This window comes from Pongo abelii, chromosome 11 (genome assembly GCF_028885655.2).
Source record: "Pongo abelii isolate AG06213 chromosome 11, NHGRI_mPonAbe1-v2.0_pri, whole genome shotgun sequence".
Taxonomy (NCBI): domain Eukaryota; kingdom Metazoa; phylum Chordata; class Mammalia; order Primates; family Hominidae; genus Pongo; species Pongo abelii.
This window is the reverse complement of record NC_071996.2, coordinates 21,239,978-21,257,379: the sequence shown is the minus strand read 5'-3', so window position 1 is coordinate 21,257,379 and position 17,402 is coordinate 21,239,978. Positions and strand designations below refer to the sequence as shown.

Below are 17,402 nucleotides of genomic sequence, written 5' to 3'. Positions count from 1 at the left end.
CTGAGAAAATTGAGGCTCAGAGAAAGAAAGTAAAATGCTGAAGGTTACACAGCTAGTAGGCAGTAGAGTAACTAACCCAGATTGAGTTCCAAAGCCCCGGCTCTTTAATAGCTCAAGGAACTGTCACTTCCTCCTATGATGACTGGAGCTGAGATTGCTTTAGTTCTGTAACAAATGCTACTTTGTTCTTGTATCTGACCTCTGCAGTTTGTGGGGCTTTCAACTTTCGCTGTTTAGTTAGTTAGTTTATTAATTTTTGGCTTCTTTTCTGTAAGGAATTCTCTGCAACATTTTGATGCCTTCAACCTGTCTTACCCTAAGAAATTAAGGAAATCTCTTATGATTATGTCTAAGGCCAGTAGGTTCTAAAAGAGTCTGTAAAAGTGACTCCTCTAAATGTGCTACAATGACCTAATGACTTGTCCTTTGTTACCCGGCAGGACTTTCTGCTTCTTTCCAACTTTCCAGCTGCATTTCAGATAATTAAAGTTATTTTCTCTCAGGACAGAGGAGCGGGACTACTGTTCCACCTAGACATATATGTATGTATTACCAAAAAAAAAAAAAAGTTCAACTGTTAAAGCAATCACGGGTGCAGTGGCTCACACCTGTAATGCCAGCACTTTGGAAAGCCAAGGTGGGCGGATCACCTGAGGTCGGGAGTTCCAGACCAGACTGACCAACATGGAAAAACCCCGTCTCTACTAAAAATACAAAATTAGCCAGGCGTGGAGGCATATGCTGGTAATCCCAGCTACTCGGGAGGTTGAGGTAGGAGACTTGCTTGAACCCAGGAGGCGGAGGTTGTGGTGAGCCGAGATCACACCATTGCACTCCAGCATGGACAACAAAAGCAAAAACTCCGTCTCGGAAAAAATAAATAAATAAATAAATAAAAATAAACAAATTAATCATTGCTTATTTCTGTTTATTAAATGCCTTTTCTGTTCCCACTGTGATTCTACAATCACTGCCTCTGTAAAACCCCGGAATGCAGGTGTTCTTGCCTCCATTTTATAGATGAGGAAATCAAGACTCAGGGCTTCCCCACCAGGCCAAAGGCATTCCGTGAGTAGTTTATTTCAATTCAACACGGCTGTGCTGCGCATGGCAGTTGGAGTAAAGATGTATCAGCATCGGAGGTTCTTCATGATCTAACTAAAGTGAATCATGAGTGCTTTCCCACTGCGTCAAGAAAGCCTGGAGTTTGTGCAGCCCGGCTAGATGTGAGCAAAGCCTCTGTGTTGCATATCTCCAGGGCGCAGCCTCTCATTGTATTCAGTGCAGATGACAGCCCCAAAGGCACCGCCCATACATTGTACAGACAGCTAGTCTGGCTCTCCGGATTGTGCAGGATAGGCCTTAATGGCAGAAGGTAGGGGAGAGGAAGGCGTCACAAAAGTGTTTGGGAAGCTATGAAGTAAACAATGAGAAGCAGCACAGGAAGGTTCAGACATCACACAGGAGAAGCACAGGGTGTCCCCCTGGGGGGGGATTTAAAACAAGGGCCTCAAGTTCCCTGCCCTTGTCTCTGGGCAGAAGGGGCTGATAATGCTATGATACATTTTTTGTAGGTGGTGCCATTTGACTGCATTTAACCAACAAAGATATGTATCGAAATCCACGTGGAGGTTTTCATGGCAAAAGTAGAGCGAATTCACAACCTGCACGGTGTCTGGCAACTTCAGACAAAAGCAATGGGAACAAATCACGACCCTTGTCCAGCAATTCTTCCTGTTTTGGAATGATCTTTGCTTAACAGCCCATCCATGGGTACAGGGCCCCCAAAGGCCAACAAGACAGGGACTCTCTCCAGGGACAAATGCCCCGCGGCTGGCTCAGAGACGCCGCCCAGCTATCCAGCGGCCGCGCAGCCAGCCAAGATTTCAACACAGGTCTGCCCTATTTGGTCACCATCCCCGACAGTGCTGGGCCAGGCCATCATGTCACATTGGGGAGTTTTCCCTGCACTCCAAGGGGAATTCTCAACCACAACCTCTGTATCCGGTAGTGGCAGATGGAAAGAGAAACGGTTAGAAAAGCGCGGTACTTGCGCAGGAAAGTTGGAGCAAAGAAGAGTTCAGAAGTGGGCGGGTGTGTGTTTAAAAAAAAAAAAAAAGGGGGTGGAAACCCCACCAGCCAAGTCTGCAGAAAAAAAATAAACGAAGTCTGCCTATCTCCGGGCCAGAGCCCCTCCCCTCGGCCCGCGCGGGAGGAGTGTGACCCAGGTGCCGCTTCCTCTCGCCGCCGAGGGTCAGGAGCCCGGGAGCGCGACCCTCCCCCGGCCAGGCCCGGCCCGGCCCGGCCCGTGCCCGCGGTCTCTGCCCGGGCTGACGCCCAGGACCGTGGTCGATGAGAAGCCCCAACAGCACGGCGTGGCCCCTCAGCCTCGGTGAGTACCCGCTGTGGAGAAGGGTCCTGTGGACCCACTGGAGGCCGCGGCCCGCAGCAGCCAGGGGCCGAGCCACGGCCACGGACGCCCGGGTGTCCCGGTCCGTGCCCGGCCTCCAGGCGGAGGAGGCGCCTACTGGGCTCAGATCCCCGACTCCAGCCCCGGTTCCCCGGCGCCTGGGCTGCGCGGAGTCCCTGTCCCGCGTCCCGGACCCCGACGCGCAGCCTCCACGCGCCCGGAGCTGGAGAGGCGGCCAGCCCGCCCTCCCAGGGCGTGTCGCCCGCTTTCTGTTTCTTTGTGCGGGGCATGTGAAGTGTGTGAGGCCAGAATTGTCTCCCTAAAGAACAGTTAGGTAAGAGTTCACATCACAAGTTGCTTCTGTGCTGCTCCCCAGCCAGGGTCCGACCGGCCAGGCTCCGGTGAACTCCAGACAACTCCAGCCTTGCCCAGGGACTTGCTCGCTCCGCTGGGCGCCGCAAAGGCACACAGATGCGAGGGAATCCTGCGGCCTGGATCCTCTGGGGATTTGTAATTCCTCTCTGCTTGTTTTCTCTTTTAAACCATCACGTTTTCTTGCTGATAGGAAATCATATGCGATGAAAGTCTTTGTAGATGCTTGGAAACATTGCTGGGCCTCTTTCTGCCCTCTTCCTCTGCCGTTGGACTTTTGCAATAAAAACTACCATTTTATTTTACCAAAAAACCTAATGCACATCCCTCTTATCCCCCACCCTGCCGCGGTCTGATTCTTAGAGTCTGTCAGAGAGGAGATATCCTGAGCCTATCATGTAACAATGATACCTTATTGATATGATAATGATATGGGTATTGGAGACACCAACTCTTTTATAAGTCTTTGAAATCCAGGAGGTTGTGAGGCCTCACTCCTCACCCCGCCCTAGCTTGGAGCTTGGCATGGAGGAGTGCTGCTTCGGTCTACGGGTGTACACGGCACTCCGTGTGCCTGTGGTTGTGCTTGCGTCAGCCTGGGAGTGCGCAGGCATCAGTGGTGCTTGGGAGCCAGGCCCCTCAGTCTGCACTGGGATCATCTGCACTGCCTATAAACAAGGCAGCCTCTCTTAGCTCCAGTTTCCTCATCTGCAAAGTAGGAATAATAACAGGAGATAACTCATCCAGCAGTAAGAAGTGCATATAGATGTCCCGGCACGGAGACTGACACAACCTAAGTGCTGGATCCGTGCTGGGCATGTTTATATAATTGTACATGAGACTGTGGTTCCCGGAGCACGTAACTTGAGCATATGTTTGTGTGTGTGTGTATATGGCGGGTCCTGGGTTAAAGGGACAGAAGCCACTGTCATTATTCCAATTCAGTCACTGAGGAGGTGAGGCTGAGAGGCATTCCCATGTCTGAAGAGCATGGGCTTGCCTGACCCCCGCCCCCGTGCCCAGCCCAGCCCAGCAGCCCAAGCAGTTCTCCAGGACTCAGGTTTCAGACCTTCAACACTTGCCTTGGGAGACAAACAGCGGTGCAGCCCTTGCTTGCAAGCCATTCCACATTAGACTTCGGATTGATTTATGGCAGGATCCCTGCTGTGCGAGAACTGCAGGGGGTGGGGGACGGCTACTTCTTGCTGCTAACTCAGACAGGATGTGTCTATATCCTGTCTCAGTTTATGTAGCTGCTCATCAGAGCCAGAGGTTAGAGCCGAGAGGACCCACTTCCGGCAGGCCGGCCTGCTCTGCTCAGCTCAGCTGGGCTAGGCCCCAATGCCACAGTTACTGCGCGTGAGTCACGCACAGCAATCGGTTGCCTTGCCCTTGGATGGAAGGGGTCAAGGCTCAGTGAGAAGACGGCCAGGTTTGGCAGCTTTATATAGAATTCACCGCCTCTGGCAGAAGCAGAGGATTGCATTAAGTGCCAAATGAAATTCCACCTCAGCCATTGCTCAATTCCTCCAGATGTCACTGGCACTGGGAGTCACATGATGCTGGTGGTCAGCAGCTGGACCCTTCCAAGGGGTGCCCGTGGTTGGGCAAGTATTTCTGGGGACTTGCAGAGCTCCCTGGGGAGCAAAGTGTTGTGAAGTACAAGGCATTCTGCCCTTGTAGTGGGAACATGTGAACCCATCTGCAGTGAGTAGGAAGAGGTCCCCTCAACAGAGGTGAGGGGTTGGGCCAAGCCAAGTCAGTTTGCCTCTTCAGGTGGCAGACCTGTATGTACATCTATGCCTCGAGTGCCTGTCTGAGGCCACAGCCAAAACATCTTCCGGTAACTGAGCACACGCAATGGGCCAACAAGCACGCCCTAAATACAAAACCAAACAAACAGTAAAGTTAACAGTGAATGAAGAGTTAAAAATAGGAGAAAGACACCTTCTCCCTACCTCAATGGCAATTACTTTATTTATTGAGGATAATCCTTCCAGAAGTAAATTTGCTGATACAAATATTTCTTATTTTACATAATAAAAATGCATTTTATGTATTTTACTTCATCTTGTTTTTTTCCATCAGAATATCTCTTAAAGGTTATACCTTGTTATTTTCTTTAACCAATTCCTCTGGTGATGGGCATTTAGGCTGTATGCAGACTTCATTTAATTTTTTAAACCACACACAGTACTCCTGTGACAATGAGTAAGGAGGATTTTACATGCCATGCGTGTGTCTGTAAACTGTTAGGATAAATTCTCCCACCTCAGCATTTGATTTCTGGGACAAAGTGTGTATCCACTTAAAATGTTAGTAGGTCTTAAGAAACTACCCTCCTAAAGGTCACACCGGTTTCTCATGCTCACAAATAGCCTATGAAAGTCACTATTTCCCTGCATCCTCACTCACACTGCATTTTTTATCTTGGCCAAACTGAGGGGTTAAAAAAAAAACAAAAAACAAAAAAACGCTGTCACTTTGGAATGAGCCTCTATAATTAAGTGAGACTGAGCATGTTTTCTTACTTCCATAAGAGGTTGTATTACTTTTCTGGGAAGTGTCGGTTGATGCCTTTGTCCATTTCCTGTCAGCACCCCACCCCCGTGAGGAAACGTGCCTCAGAAGTGAAAGGACGTGTCCTCATCACATGACGAGTGAGAGGCAGAGCAGAGGCCAGAGCAACATCCGTGCTGTGGAGTCAGCCCTGGGTTTGACTGCCCTCCAATGTTCACCAGCTTTGGGAGAGAGAGGAAATACCTCAGCACCTCAGTTTTCCCATCTGTGAGTGGGAATGATAACAGCCACTTCCCCAAAGTCACCCGATGAGCAACAGCAGAAGGGCCTGGACCTGCTCCCAATGACAGAGGCTTGGGAGGTGGCTTTTGTTAGCGGAATTTATTGGAGCAAACCTGGCCTGCGGATGCTGGTAATTTCAGGAGTCACCCTCCAGACAACTGTTGTTTTTAGCTTTTGATAAAATAACAGCAAACTTAGATGCCAAGCCCTGGTAAGGGGCTTTCCTGGGTCTCCCCTGCACACCTGCTATGATAGGCATTTTGTTTCCTTTTCTTTTTTTTTTTTTTTTTTTTTTAAGACAGAGTCTTATGCTCTGTCACTCTAGCTGGAGTGCAGTGGTGCGATCTCAGATCATTGCACCCTCCACCTCCTGCGTTGAAGAGATTCTCTGCCTCAACCTCCCAAGTAGCTAGGACTACAGGCATGCACCACCGTACCAGGCTAATTTTTGGATTTTTTGTAGAGACTTTCGGATGAAACACCAGAGGCTCGGGGGGAGATAAGCCGCCACAGGGCACCCAGGCACTGAGGGTGCAGCCAGGCTGTAGATACAAACTGCCAGACCCCACAGGCAACTGAGGCCAACCCAAGGGGAGTGTTCTAGGGTATGTGGGCCCACAGCTTGTATGTGCCAGGTAGGGCACGCTGCTGTGGATCTGCACACCGAGGAACTGCATGCACAAGCACTCAGGACCTGCCTGCCTCCCCCAGCTCCTCAGCCGGGCCTGTGTCCCACCCCAGTCCACCGTTGTGTCCATGCTCTGCTTCCTGTGGTCAGACCTAGCCTGCGCTGGGCCGCTGCTGCCCTTGCCCGCCTCAGCAGCTGGCTCGGGGTGGCCCTCGAGCCCTCCCTCACGCACCATCCCAGGCTTGCTGGCTTTCCAGCTGCACCCCTCACAACTGCTCACATCAGGCCCCTCAACACTCCGCGGGTCCGGCGCACACTCACCTGCCGGTCTTCCAGGACCCAGTTTCCCAAGCCTAGAAAACGACCCACCACATCCTTGGGCACAGTTTGCAGCCCTGACAGATTCCTGAGTCTGCCTCTTCCCAGAATTCTGACCTCCCCAGGGGCTCTGTGACTCTGCCTGTCCCCCACTCAGGGCCTGTCACAGAGAGGGGTTTGCTGAGCCACTTTGAGGCAGGTGGATGATTGCAGGGATGACCCAGGGCCCACGGTCCCAGGACTGCCACCATTCCAATACCAAAAGAGCCTTTAAAAAGCCTTCACTCAGGAGCTCCTGGTCCAGAATTTGGCATGGACTTGGAGGCCAGTAAATACTAAGTTGAAATGGACAGGAGTCAACCCCAAACAAATTCTAAAGGCACAGTTGTTGGGCCCCAGGAATCCCACCTAGTCCTTCCCACCTTCTCACCCAGCTGGGGTTCATTTTCATATCCACTCCCTTCCCCTACCCCGCCTCCCTCTCATCTTGGCCTGGGGTTTTCTTCAGATCCTTACATAATCGGAACTTCTGACAGAATGCTGGCTCCTGCCCTTAGTTACTATACATCTTCATTTTTCTACATTCTTCCAGAACAATGTTCCTATACAAAATCTCAACCCATGGCAGAAACTGGCAAGAGCCCATTTCCCATGTGCAGGTAGAGCCAGGCCCAGAATTCTCTATGGAATTGCATTCTAGTCTCTCTTGCTTCTGCTTATGCATGTGAAAGCCAGATGCCCCTTCTCTCCCTCTCTCTCTCTTTTTTTTTTTCTTTTTGAGACGGAATTTTGTTCTTGTTGCCCAGGCTGGAGTGCAATGGCGCAATCTCGGCCACCGCAACCTGCGTCTCCTGGGTTCATGCGATTCTCATGCCTCAGCCTCCCGAGTAGCTGGGATTACAGGCGTGCACCACTATGCCTGGCTAATTTTGTATTTTTAGTATAGACAGGATTTCTCCATGTTGGTCAGGCTGGTCTCAAACTCCCGACCTCAGGTGATCCACCCTCCTCGGCCTCCCAAAGTGCTGGGATTACAGGCGTGAGCCACCGTGCCCGGCCTACCAGATGCCCCTTCTCTTATTGCCAAAACACTGTGGTCACACACTGCTTGGAGCCCAGCAGGCACAACAGTGACCCCTTTCCAGGGCTCAGGGGAGGAAGCTCCGTTTCGGGGAATGTAGAGCCAGCCCTGGGCAGGGTGGCCTTGGTTATCTCCCTGCATCCCTGGCACACCCTGATGGCGCTGTTTATCTGTACTTTGCACATGATGGTCTTCACTGACACATCCTCGCGGAGAGCCACTGCCAGGGCGCCTCGCACCCGCTGCTCCCACACGCAGTGGGCATTTTTACGAGGGGCTCAAGCACAGGGTCTCCAGCTGACCCAGCCCAGCACTGCCACTCTTCCTCCTTGAACTCTGGAATGGAGAATCTTCACATTTTGTCAGCAGCCAATGGGCACATGTATTCTCAGCAGAGTCTTAAAAAGGGGGAAATTATGGGTTGCCAGATCAAAACCTGATAAAACAATGATGCCTCTGGTATGGGGCCCAGCCAAGCCCTTCTCTTGTCTTCACCGGGCAATGGGCCCACTGGGTGTGAAATCCACTTTCACTTGAGAAACTCATCCAGTGCTCTTGCTGAAACCTACACACAGGCCTTAGTAATGCTCGAAGCTTCAAGTTCAGGTTCCCCTTCTGTATTTTTTTTGAACCTTTAGCTCAAATAGACTTTGTGTCAATTTGCTAGTGATAAAGGGTTAGCTTTGAAATCTGAGGATGAGGTTTTGGGTCTGGATCCACTATGAGCTGGCTGTGACCTGGGACAAGTTGCTGGTCCATTGTCTGGGACAGGGATGGCTTCACAGGGATGGGACCCGCCCAGCAGGGTCCTGCACTTCCTTGGTTTAACACTCTGTCACTGCTATCTTCAAATTCTTCTCTTTCGAACAAGGGGCCTCATGTTTTTATTTTGCACTGGTCTCTGCAAATTCTATAGCTAGTCCTGATCCTGTCAACGGAGCTAACAATAGTCTCTACCTCAGGACTTTGTTCGGAGGATTCAGTGTATTCTCATAGATAAACATCCTAGTGTAGTGCCTGGTATGTGCTCATAATTGTGCTTAATTGCTTCCGCTCACTGAGTGCTTGCGTGTGTGCTTAAACACCAGCTTCCTCCCCACTGCCCTGCTCCCTCCTTGCTCTCCAGACTCCTCAAATGTTTGCCCCTTTGCCACTGAAAATCATACCCAATGACAGGGGGCCATCTGCATCTGTGTGGTCCCACAGAGACCAGGGCAAGGCCCTCTCGCTCCCGATGCTGCTCCTTCATGGTTTTTATTATTTTTGTTTTTCTTTTGAGATGAAATCTTGTTCTGTCCCCAGGCTGGAGTGCAGTGGCATGATCTTGGCTCACTGCAACCTCCGACTCCCTGGTTCAAGCAATTCTCCTGCCTCAGCCTCCCGAGTTGCTGGGATTACAGGCATGTGCCGCCACGCCAGGCTAATTTTTGTATTTTTAGTAGAGATGGGGTTTCACATTGTTGGCCAGGATTGTCTCAATCTCCTGACCTCCTGATCTGCCCGCCTTGGCCTCCCAAAGTGCTGGGATTACAGGCAGGAGCCACCACGCTCGGCCTCCTTCGTGTTTTTATCCAACAGTCAGCACTGCAGTGGAGACAGCCCGGAAAACACACGCAGGCCCTGCTGTTGGCCACACGCGCCAGCTGTGTGACGGGGAGCAAGCCTCTTACCTTCCGGGGCTCCATTTCCTCACATCACCCTGGAGAGAGGTCATCTTTACCCCCACCTCATCTGGGCACCAGCCCCTCAACCACTCATACCTGGGCCATCTCGTTCTCCGTGGAGAAGAGTAGACTCTTTGAAAGCACCCTATGGGTGAAGGAAGGAGTGAATGAGTCAGCAAACAGATGGAGGGATGTGAAGGTCCATCCATGTAGGCAAGCAGGGTCTGCAGAGAGTGCCCTGGGCCCCAGCATTCACTGCACCCTCTCCCTGCCCTGGGCGAGGCCCTGACCCTGGTGCACTCTAAGCTCCTCTCAGCTCAGGCCCTGACCTCTCCCCTGCCTGCCAGTGCCCCTCCCCTGAGTGTGAAGGGGTGGCCTCCTTCCCTCGGCTCACCTGGCCCTAATGTACTCTACCTTTCAATGTCTTCTTTAGGCAGTCATTTCTCCTTTCTCCTTCATGCTCCCCTTTGAATGGGCTTTGAGCTGGGTCTCTCTAAGGTTCTGGTCTCTCTCTCTCTCTCTGTCTCTGGAGAAAGCTCCTTCTCAGCCTTTTCCAGCTTTTCCAGGTCCCAAACTCCTGGGAGGGGAGCCAGGCCTTGCTTGATCATGCCCCGGATGGACTTGTCATATGAATCCCTTTCCTTCAACTTCTGCAAAACTTCTTATTTTAGTGAAATTAATTTCAGTTATGGTTGAAAATCCTGAGTATTCCCTTTTTAAAAAATTTTCATAGTCTTTTTTTTTTTCTTTGTCACTGATTCTCTACACTATCCTGAGCCATCCTCCTCATCTGGTGACTGTAGCCCTGTCTCAGAGAGTAGAGACGAGGCTCCGCTCCACAGACGCCATCTCATTTAGCCCTCTGGCAGCCCCAGGGAGGTATTTTTATCTCCATTTTGCATGTGATGATACCAAAACTAGCAAGTGGATGTGACTTCCAGAGAACCTACCAGCCCCTCACACCTCCTCCTCCTCCCCCTCTACATTGAAGGCTCAGCCAGGGTCTGACCCCTGGACGCAGTGCTCAGAGACCACAGTGCTTCTAGAGGCCCACAACAGTGTTAGAGCTTCTTTTAAAATCAGAAGGAAGGAAATGAACCTCTAAGATCAAATAGTACATTTGCCTTTATACCAACGCAGCCATACAATATGATTTCTAATATTTGGGAGGAGAAGGGACCCATAAGGTAAAGCACCTTGGCCCATGAAAGTCACCCTGTGACCTGAGCTCAGCCCATTGGAGGTTGAGGGGCCGAAGCCCACTGCCTCTGCTCTCCCTGCCTGAATCTGACCCCAGCCCCCGGGGCTCTGATCCTCCTCTATGTTGGCAGTCCTGGTTCCGTAGCAGTCCTGTCTGTCACGGGAGGACTCCCTGGGCTGGGCATCTGCAGGGGCAGCCTCTACCTCTCCCTGTGGGTCTTCATGAACACAGCTGGAGTAGATGCTAGGGAGGCTCAGGTCATGCACTACTTGCTGTCTTTCTCTCTCTCTCTCTCTCTCTGTGTCTCTCTCATTTTCTATCTCTATCTTTCTCTTACTCTTTTGGCCTTTTAAGTCAGAAGAATAGGCTACTCTTCACTTACAAGTTTAAAAATAAGTTGTCTTTGCCCTATTTCATTATTGCAGAAGCAATTCATGTTCATTGTAGAATTGTAGGAACAAGATCAAGAGGAAGGATGTAGGAAGAATCTCTATGGGGAAGAGGGTGACTTTGAGATACAGTCTCTTGCCCTGATCTGAGCTTTCAGTTACCTAAGGTACAGTACAGTAAGATACTGAGAGAGAGAGAGAGACTAGTTCATATAACTTTTATACAGTACGTTGTTACAATTGTTTTACTTCATTATTCATTGTTGTTGTTAATATCTTACTGTGTCGAATTTATAAAATAAACTTTATCATAGGTATTTGCATATAGGAAAACTATCATGTATGTAAGGTTCAGTGGTATCTCTGGTTTCAGGCATCCACTGGGGGTCTTGGAAAGCATCCCCCATAGGTAAGGGGGAACCACTGATTCATGGGACAGATAGATGATCACCCAGTGGCAGCTCAGAGGGAGATTAGGGCACAGATAAGGCTGGAGGATGTCAGTGTAAAGAGACCACCCTGTGAGGGGCCCAGAAGGGAGCCCTGGAGACCCTCTGGGTGCATTGATCACCTCAGATGGGGGCCCAAGGGATGTCGACGCAGGGCAAAGCACCACAGCAGACTCGGCACAGGCGCCTGGGGCTGTGCACACCCTGGCAAGCGCCCACTCTGCCCTGCTCCACACCTAGTGAGGACGTGTAACACACACAGTGCCTCCTTTAGTGCTGAAGGCATCACACAGATGCAGATATTATTCATTCCAGTTTAGGAAGACACAAAGTGAGGCTCAAAGAGGTGATTTCCCCAGTGCTTCCCTGTGCATCATTGACACGCTCTCTCCTGGAAGCCAGGTGTGTCTTCCTCCAGCTCTGGGACTCTGCAGTCTGCCCTGCTGGGAGGGGGCTGCCCATGACCCCTTGCCCTTCTGCTCAGCTCCTTATGTCCCTGAGGTCACTCTTCTGGCCTCTGAAGAAAAGGCCTTTCTTTGCTCCCCCCACACCCGGAACCACTTGTGTTCCCTCTGCCGTCCTCCGCAGGCACCCACCTGTGGTCCAGCAGCTGCAAATGCAGTGCTCAGAGTGGTACACAAAGGCTGGGTTGTGACTGTCCTGCTAGCCCAGGCCAACCCACTCTTCCCCCGGGGAAGCAGTGGGCAGCTGCCTCCCGAGGTCACTACAGGGGCACTGGGAGAGAATAATGCCCCCACCAACTCCTGGCCAATTCCTGGAATGCCTCCACCGCGGAACCACCCCTGAGCTGGCAACTTTATTCTGTGTTAAAATACAGCAAGCCAGCCGGAGGATCATTGTCACTGCATGACTGCAATTTCTGTTACACTTTGCTAGGCACTTTCAAATCTGTTTCCTCTCTTCATTCGAGAGATACTAGTCCCCCTCTTTTGCAGGTAAATAAAGCAGACCTCAGGAAAGTACAGTGACTTGGCAGAATTTACACAACCAGGTTGCAATAGAGGGAGCCAGACTGGACCACTCCTCGGTCCCTGACTCCTTTGTGAGTATACTGTTCAGGCCACTGAAACTCACTCATCATTCTTAAGTGGGAGGGTCTGAGGCTGAAGAGTCATTGGAAGTAAGAAACTGTGATGCTGGCCTTCTATTCTCCTGCCCCCGTTCCCTCCCTCCCTACACACACACACACACAAGCACACAGACATTTCTTCCTCCACACCACCTCCTTGCATTTCTTAGCAGCAGACAGGTATCAGCCCCAGACCTGAGGCAGACCCTTGGGGATCTGGTTTGGGACGGGGCAGACGGGCATTTGGTCCATGGATCCTACTGACCTCCCAAACATAACTAGAAACGAAAGTAAGAACTGCTGCCTACAACATCTTTTGACCTTGGGTGTTAGGTGCCCCATGCTTTTGAAACTTTTTCTACTCCACTATTTTTAGGACTCTGTTCCCACTTCTTTGCTCAGTGTAGAGCATCTGCCATGTAGAATATCTCCTCATAGCCTCTTCTGTCTGCTTGTCACTCAAGGTCATTGTAGCCATCAGACCCCACCTAGCAGACAGAGGATTTAGAGACAGAGGATTTAGAGATACATGGATTTAGAGAATTCAGCAAGGCTGTTTTGCTTATTTTTGGTTTGGGTTCAGCACTAAGTCTCCCATACCCTTCTGCAACGAATCCCTCCTGAGTGTATCGTAAAGAAAACAGAAACAACCTTCCCCAATCATACCCCAGCAGTTAAATATTTGGGTCAGTTTCCAGACATGACTCCTACATGCATTGCCTACCACATGATCCAGAGTCCTTTTCTTTCTTTTTTTTTTTTGAGATGGAGTCTCACTCTTGTTGCCCAGGCTGGAGTGCAGTGCAGTGGCATGATCTCGGCTCACCACAACCTCCATCTCCCAGGTTCAAGTGATTCTCCTGCCTCAGCCTTCCGAGTAGCTGGGATTACAGGCATGTGCCACTACGCCTGGCTAATTTTATATTTTTAGTAGAGACGGGGTTTCTCCATGTTGGTCAGGCTGGTCTCAAACTCCCGACCTCAGGTGATCTGCCCGCCTTGGCCTCCAAAAGTGCTGGGATTACAGGCATGAGCCACTATGCCCGGCCTGTGGAGTCCTTTTCTAAGTTCCAAGTCTGCAGGGGCCTCTTGTGTAGCAGGTGACCTGAGCCCCAAGCCTTGAGCTTTTCATCCACTTATAGTGAATACAGTCAAGAGCCCCACCATTCAGATCATCCCAGTCCAATCTGATGCATTTTGATTTTAATCCAGGGAGTCCCTACTGCATGCAAGGTGCTGCACAGGAGACATAAAGGAACAAAGACCATATCTTCAAAGGGGCTTCACCCTAGTAAGGAAGGGGAGATCCACGAGCATCAGAAAACAGAACAAGTCAAAATGCTGATTAGAGACACAGGGCCCAGCAGACTGCTTGCTGCACCTGGTTCAGGCACAGGTAACAGTGCCAGGCTGCTTTGAGATGAAGGCCACATCTTCATGAACTTTCAAAAGAAGGGGGTCCTCACCTGGGATCCCCACCCTAAAAGTCACACACACACAAAAGAGTGTCATAACTACAAATCTCTATTGCAATATTTTTGTTTTTGACTTTTTTTGCAACAGTGGCAATTTTATAAAATTAATTCTGACATGAAGTCGTGAAATACATAAGAGATAAAAGTTCATCTGACCCATCTGAGTAAGGAATAAGGCCCGGCGGCCACACCCCAAGGGCCCCTTGTGATGGCTCACTCCCGAGACAAGTTTGAGATCTCCTGCCTGGTGCCTTCCAGAGCCAGAGCAGTTAACCGATGCTCAGTCACTATTTGCTCTCAAGGAGGACACTTTGAGGCCTGGATCTCAGATGATCTCTCCATAGCAGACGTCTCTACCCCATGCAGTTGTAAAATGATCTCATTGTGGTTAAATATTTGCCTACAGCCAACTACAATGCACACACAGATGTTTATCACTTTACCAATTAATTCCATGAGAAAAATGCTTATCAAACTTCAGAAGGTCTACGCTCAAACTCCAGGAAGAAAATCTGAAATGTTAAAAAAGAGACTGGATACAAAATTCGATCGCGACAGCAATTCATCCACAAGCAATTACTAATCACTTTATACATCCCTGGTTCCACCATCATTGGAAACACTTGGCGTTATGGTGGTTCTCCCTTGCCATCAGTCCTCAGAATTGAGAGGGGACAAAGGTGTGAGATGAGATGGCTGCCCTCGAAGCCTTGCTGGGTTTCTTGGGACAGCAAGGTTCACATCATGACAGGAATAAAAAGCATCCAGTCTTCCTGGTGAGAAATTTCTTATCACACGAATTCAGGTTTCAGATCGAATTGCCTATGACTTACTGCGATTAGTTGCTGAACTGGCTCAATAGCTGTCTAGCTACTTAGAGAATAACTTCAAGGAGTATAATTCCCCCCATGTAAATGGGTGCTTTTCTAGCTAATAGGAAATTAGAGTAAATTTTGACCTAGTTAGACATAGTCTCAGCTTGTTGAATTAAAATCTTGTGCTTGAAGAGACAAGTTGTCGGTGATCAATCCTTACTGCTGAGGATTCTCTAACTCTGGAGAATGAATCGGTAAAGACAAGTTGCAGGGATACAAAGCAGGAAGAACAGTGCTAATGTCCAGAGCTCACTATGTGCGCAGTGTTGCCTGGTGACATTTGTCTCTGGTCATCATCCTGTGCTGCGAGTGGGTGCTCCAGGCCGTGCCCCATCCTCAGGGTACAGGACATGTCTGTGAGTGTCAGGGTTGTGATTCAAGCCCAGGGGTTCCAACCCCTAGGCTATCTCTTAATCTCTGCACAGCACCACCGCTCATATGTGCAGAAACTGGGGAGTTTCAAGGAAGAACAGAGTATCCTCTCCCAGGAGGAGGGAGAGAAAGATGGTTCAAGCAGGCTGTCGAGTATATTGATTTATATCAGGCCTTGGTAATTCGCCCTGGGTCATTTCTTATTTCAGAATCCTGGAGCCTCTGAAAAACCCTTTTGGGACAGGCTATTTTTAAACAATTTATTTGAGCGAAATGAAGCTTGTCACTCACTGAGAAAACCAGCAATGCTAGAGGAAGTCAAAATGCCTCTTTCAGGACGTGGCGGTCACAGGCGGATGAAATCCACGGTGTTCCTTCGAAGTTCCGATGAGCTAGTGTTTCCCACTCATGGGCACTTCTGAGCCTTATTATTATTATTTCCTGGGGGCTTTTGTCCTCTGCCTAACTCTCTTCTTGGTCCTTTTCTCTTCTGTTTCCAGGGTGGTGCTTTTGGTAAAAGCCTTCTCTGAGGTTGCAACATCTCAGAGGCACAATTATCTGAGTTTCTGGCCACATCTCGTCTTCCTCGGCCTAGGGCTGTGGGAACAGAGGCTGAACTGTCTGGAGGATGAAAGGATGAAAGGCTGGCCTCTCACTGCCCTGCCTCCTGCCCTGAGAGCCCCAGTGGTTCTCAAAGACGGTTCTCCTTTGAATTCCCTGCGTGTGAGGCCCTCCCCAAGGAGAAACAAGTTCTCTCTGCTCCAGTTCATGATGTCTCCTTCTGAGACCGCAGCTCCCACTCAGGGATACTTGTGCTGCAGCACGTCACTGCCCAGAGCTGCTCTAGCCTCGCTGGACCAAGCTCTAAGTTTAGCCATGACTCACTTTCTGGGGCCCTTCTGGGACACCCCGATTCCACCCCGGGGCTCAGGATTGCCTGGAGATGTCTCACTGTGCAGCGCCTCTCCAACCAGTGCACTCACAGAGGGGCACAAAGAGTCCAGCAGGCCACCCACCTCGCCTCCCCAGTGAGGGTGGCCTTGGGGTACTGGTTTCACCCCCTTTGGCCTCTGCTTCCCCAGCAATGCCTATGTCCTCACAGGCACTTCAGTAATCCCTAGAAGGGGCTGAGGCAGCAGGGATGTGCCTGTGCTCTGACAAGAAGCAGGATATCGCATGGGTCACAGGCTTCGAGGGGGCCAGGCTGGGCTACAGGCACAGCTCAGCCTCTTGGTGGCTTAGTTCCCAGAGGCACCTTGCATGAGAGGCTGTGGACAAAGGCCCAGGCCTAGCACGGGGCACACACTCAGTAAATGTTAACCAGGGAGGGACCAGAAAGACTCAGAGACAGGGAGACTTAAACAGGAGGGCTGCAAACTGAGACCCACTGCCAAATCCAGCTGCCCCCTATCTGCACACTTGAAGATTTCTTGGGGCACAACAGCACCTATCATTTACGGAGTGTCACGTGTTGCTTCCCTGCTACAATAGCAGCATTGAATCTTTGCCATAGGATCCAGCCCTTTATAGACTCCTGACTTTAACCAACAGGAGACTCTCTGATGGCACAACTTCTAGGCCTGGGCCCACCTGACCCCACTGCACCTCAACCCCATGAATGGATGGGAAGCCATGGAAGAAAAATCCACCCCGAGGCCAGGGAGCAGGCAGCAGCCAGGGAGGCCCACTAACCTGGGCCCACGAGAAGAGCATCAGTTCCCGTTCCCTGACCTGCCACTACCCAGGCTGCCAGCAGGTAGGAGAGGCTCTCGTAGTCTTCCCCTCTCTCCTGCCCTCCTCCTACCTCCTCTAGAAATACAGGCACTCGGGGCTTTGCCTCTGCCCTGCAGAAAATCCCCACCTCACTGAGCAGGTGCAGGAGGGAGAGCCAGAGCAGGTGCAAGCATGCAAGGCAGGCTTCCCTGAGCCCTGCAGCTAGGGACAACCAGCTAACACCCAAGTTCAGAAAACAGCACTTTATTGCAGGCACAGGCACAGGGGAGCAACCTCTCCATGCAAGGGTCAGGTGTTAGCTGTGCACCTGCGTGCTTCCTTATTGAAACCTCTCCCTACCAGGAGGCCACCATTAGATTTGGAGATGGAGCCTCGGGGGTCGATGTGTGTCCCCATTCGTCCAGTCATAACCTTGTGGCTCCTGAGCTCAACCGTGGTCTCCTGGAGTCCACACTTCCGCCGACTGTCCTAGCACACGTGTGGCCTGGGAGCTCAGATTCCACAAATGGTCACTGAGCACCAGCTGTGTGTCAGGCCCAGGC

The 17,402-nt window shown here is 50.7% G+C and overlaps 1 protein-coding gene across 6 annotated transcripts in view; it reads left to right on the top strand.

The window, feature by feature from the left end:
* Positions 1–918: 918 nt before the first annotated feature.
* GYPC (glycophorin C (Gerbich blood group)) overlaps positions 919–17,402 on the top strand; it is a 57,429-nt gene continuing 40,945 nt past the window's right edge. For 2 of the 6 annotated variants that reach the window (XM_054549184.2, XM_054549185.2), the window contains exons 1-2: positions 919–2,392; positions 16,678–16,882. In XM_054549184.2, coding sequence (XP_054405159.2) covers positions 16,741–16,882 — 142 coding nt within the window. In that variant the 5' untranslated portion in view covers positions 919–2,392; positions 16,678–16,740. The remainder of the gene's footprint in view (positions 2,393–16,677; positions 16,883–17,402) is intronic. The other 4 variants (XM_063712717.1, XM_063712715.1, XM_009237635.4 and 1 more) reach the window with 4 other exon arrangements.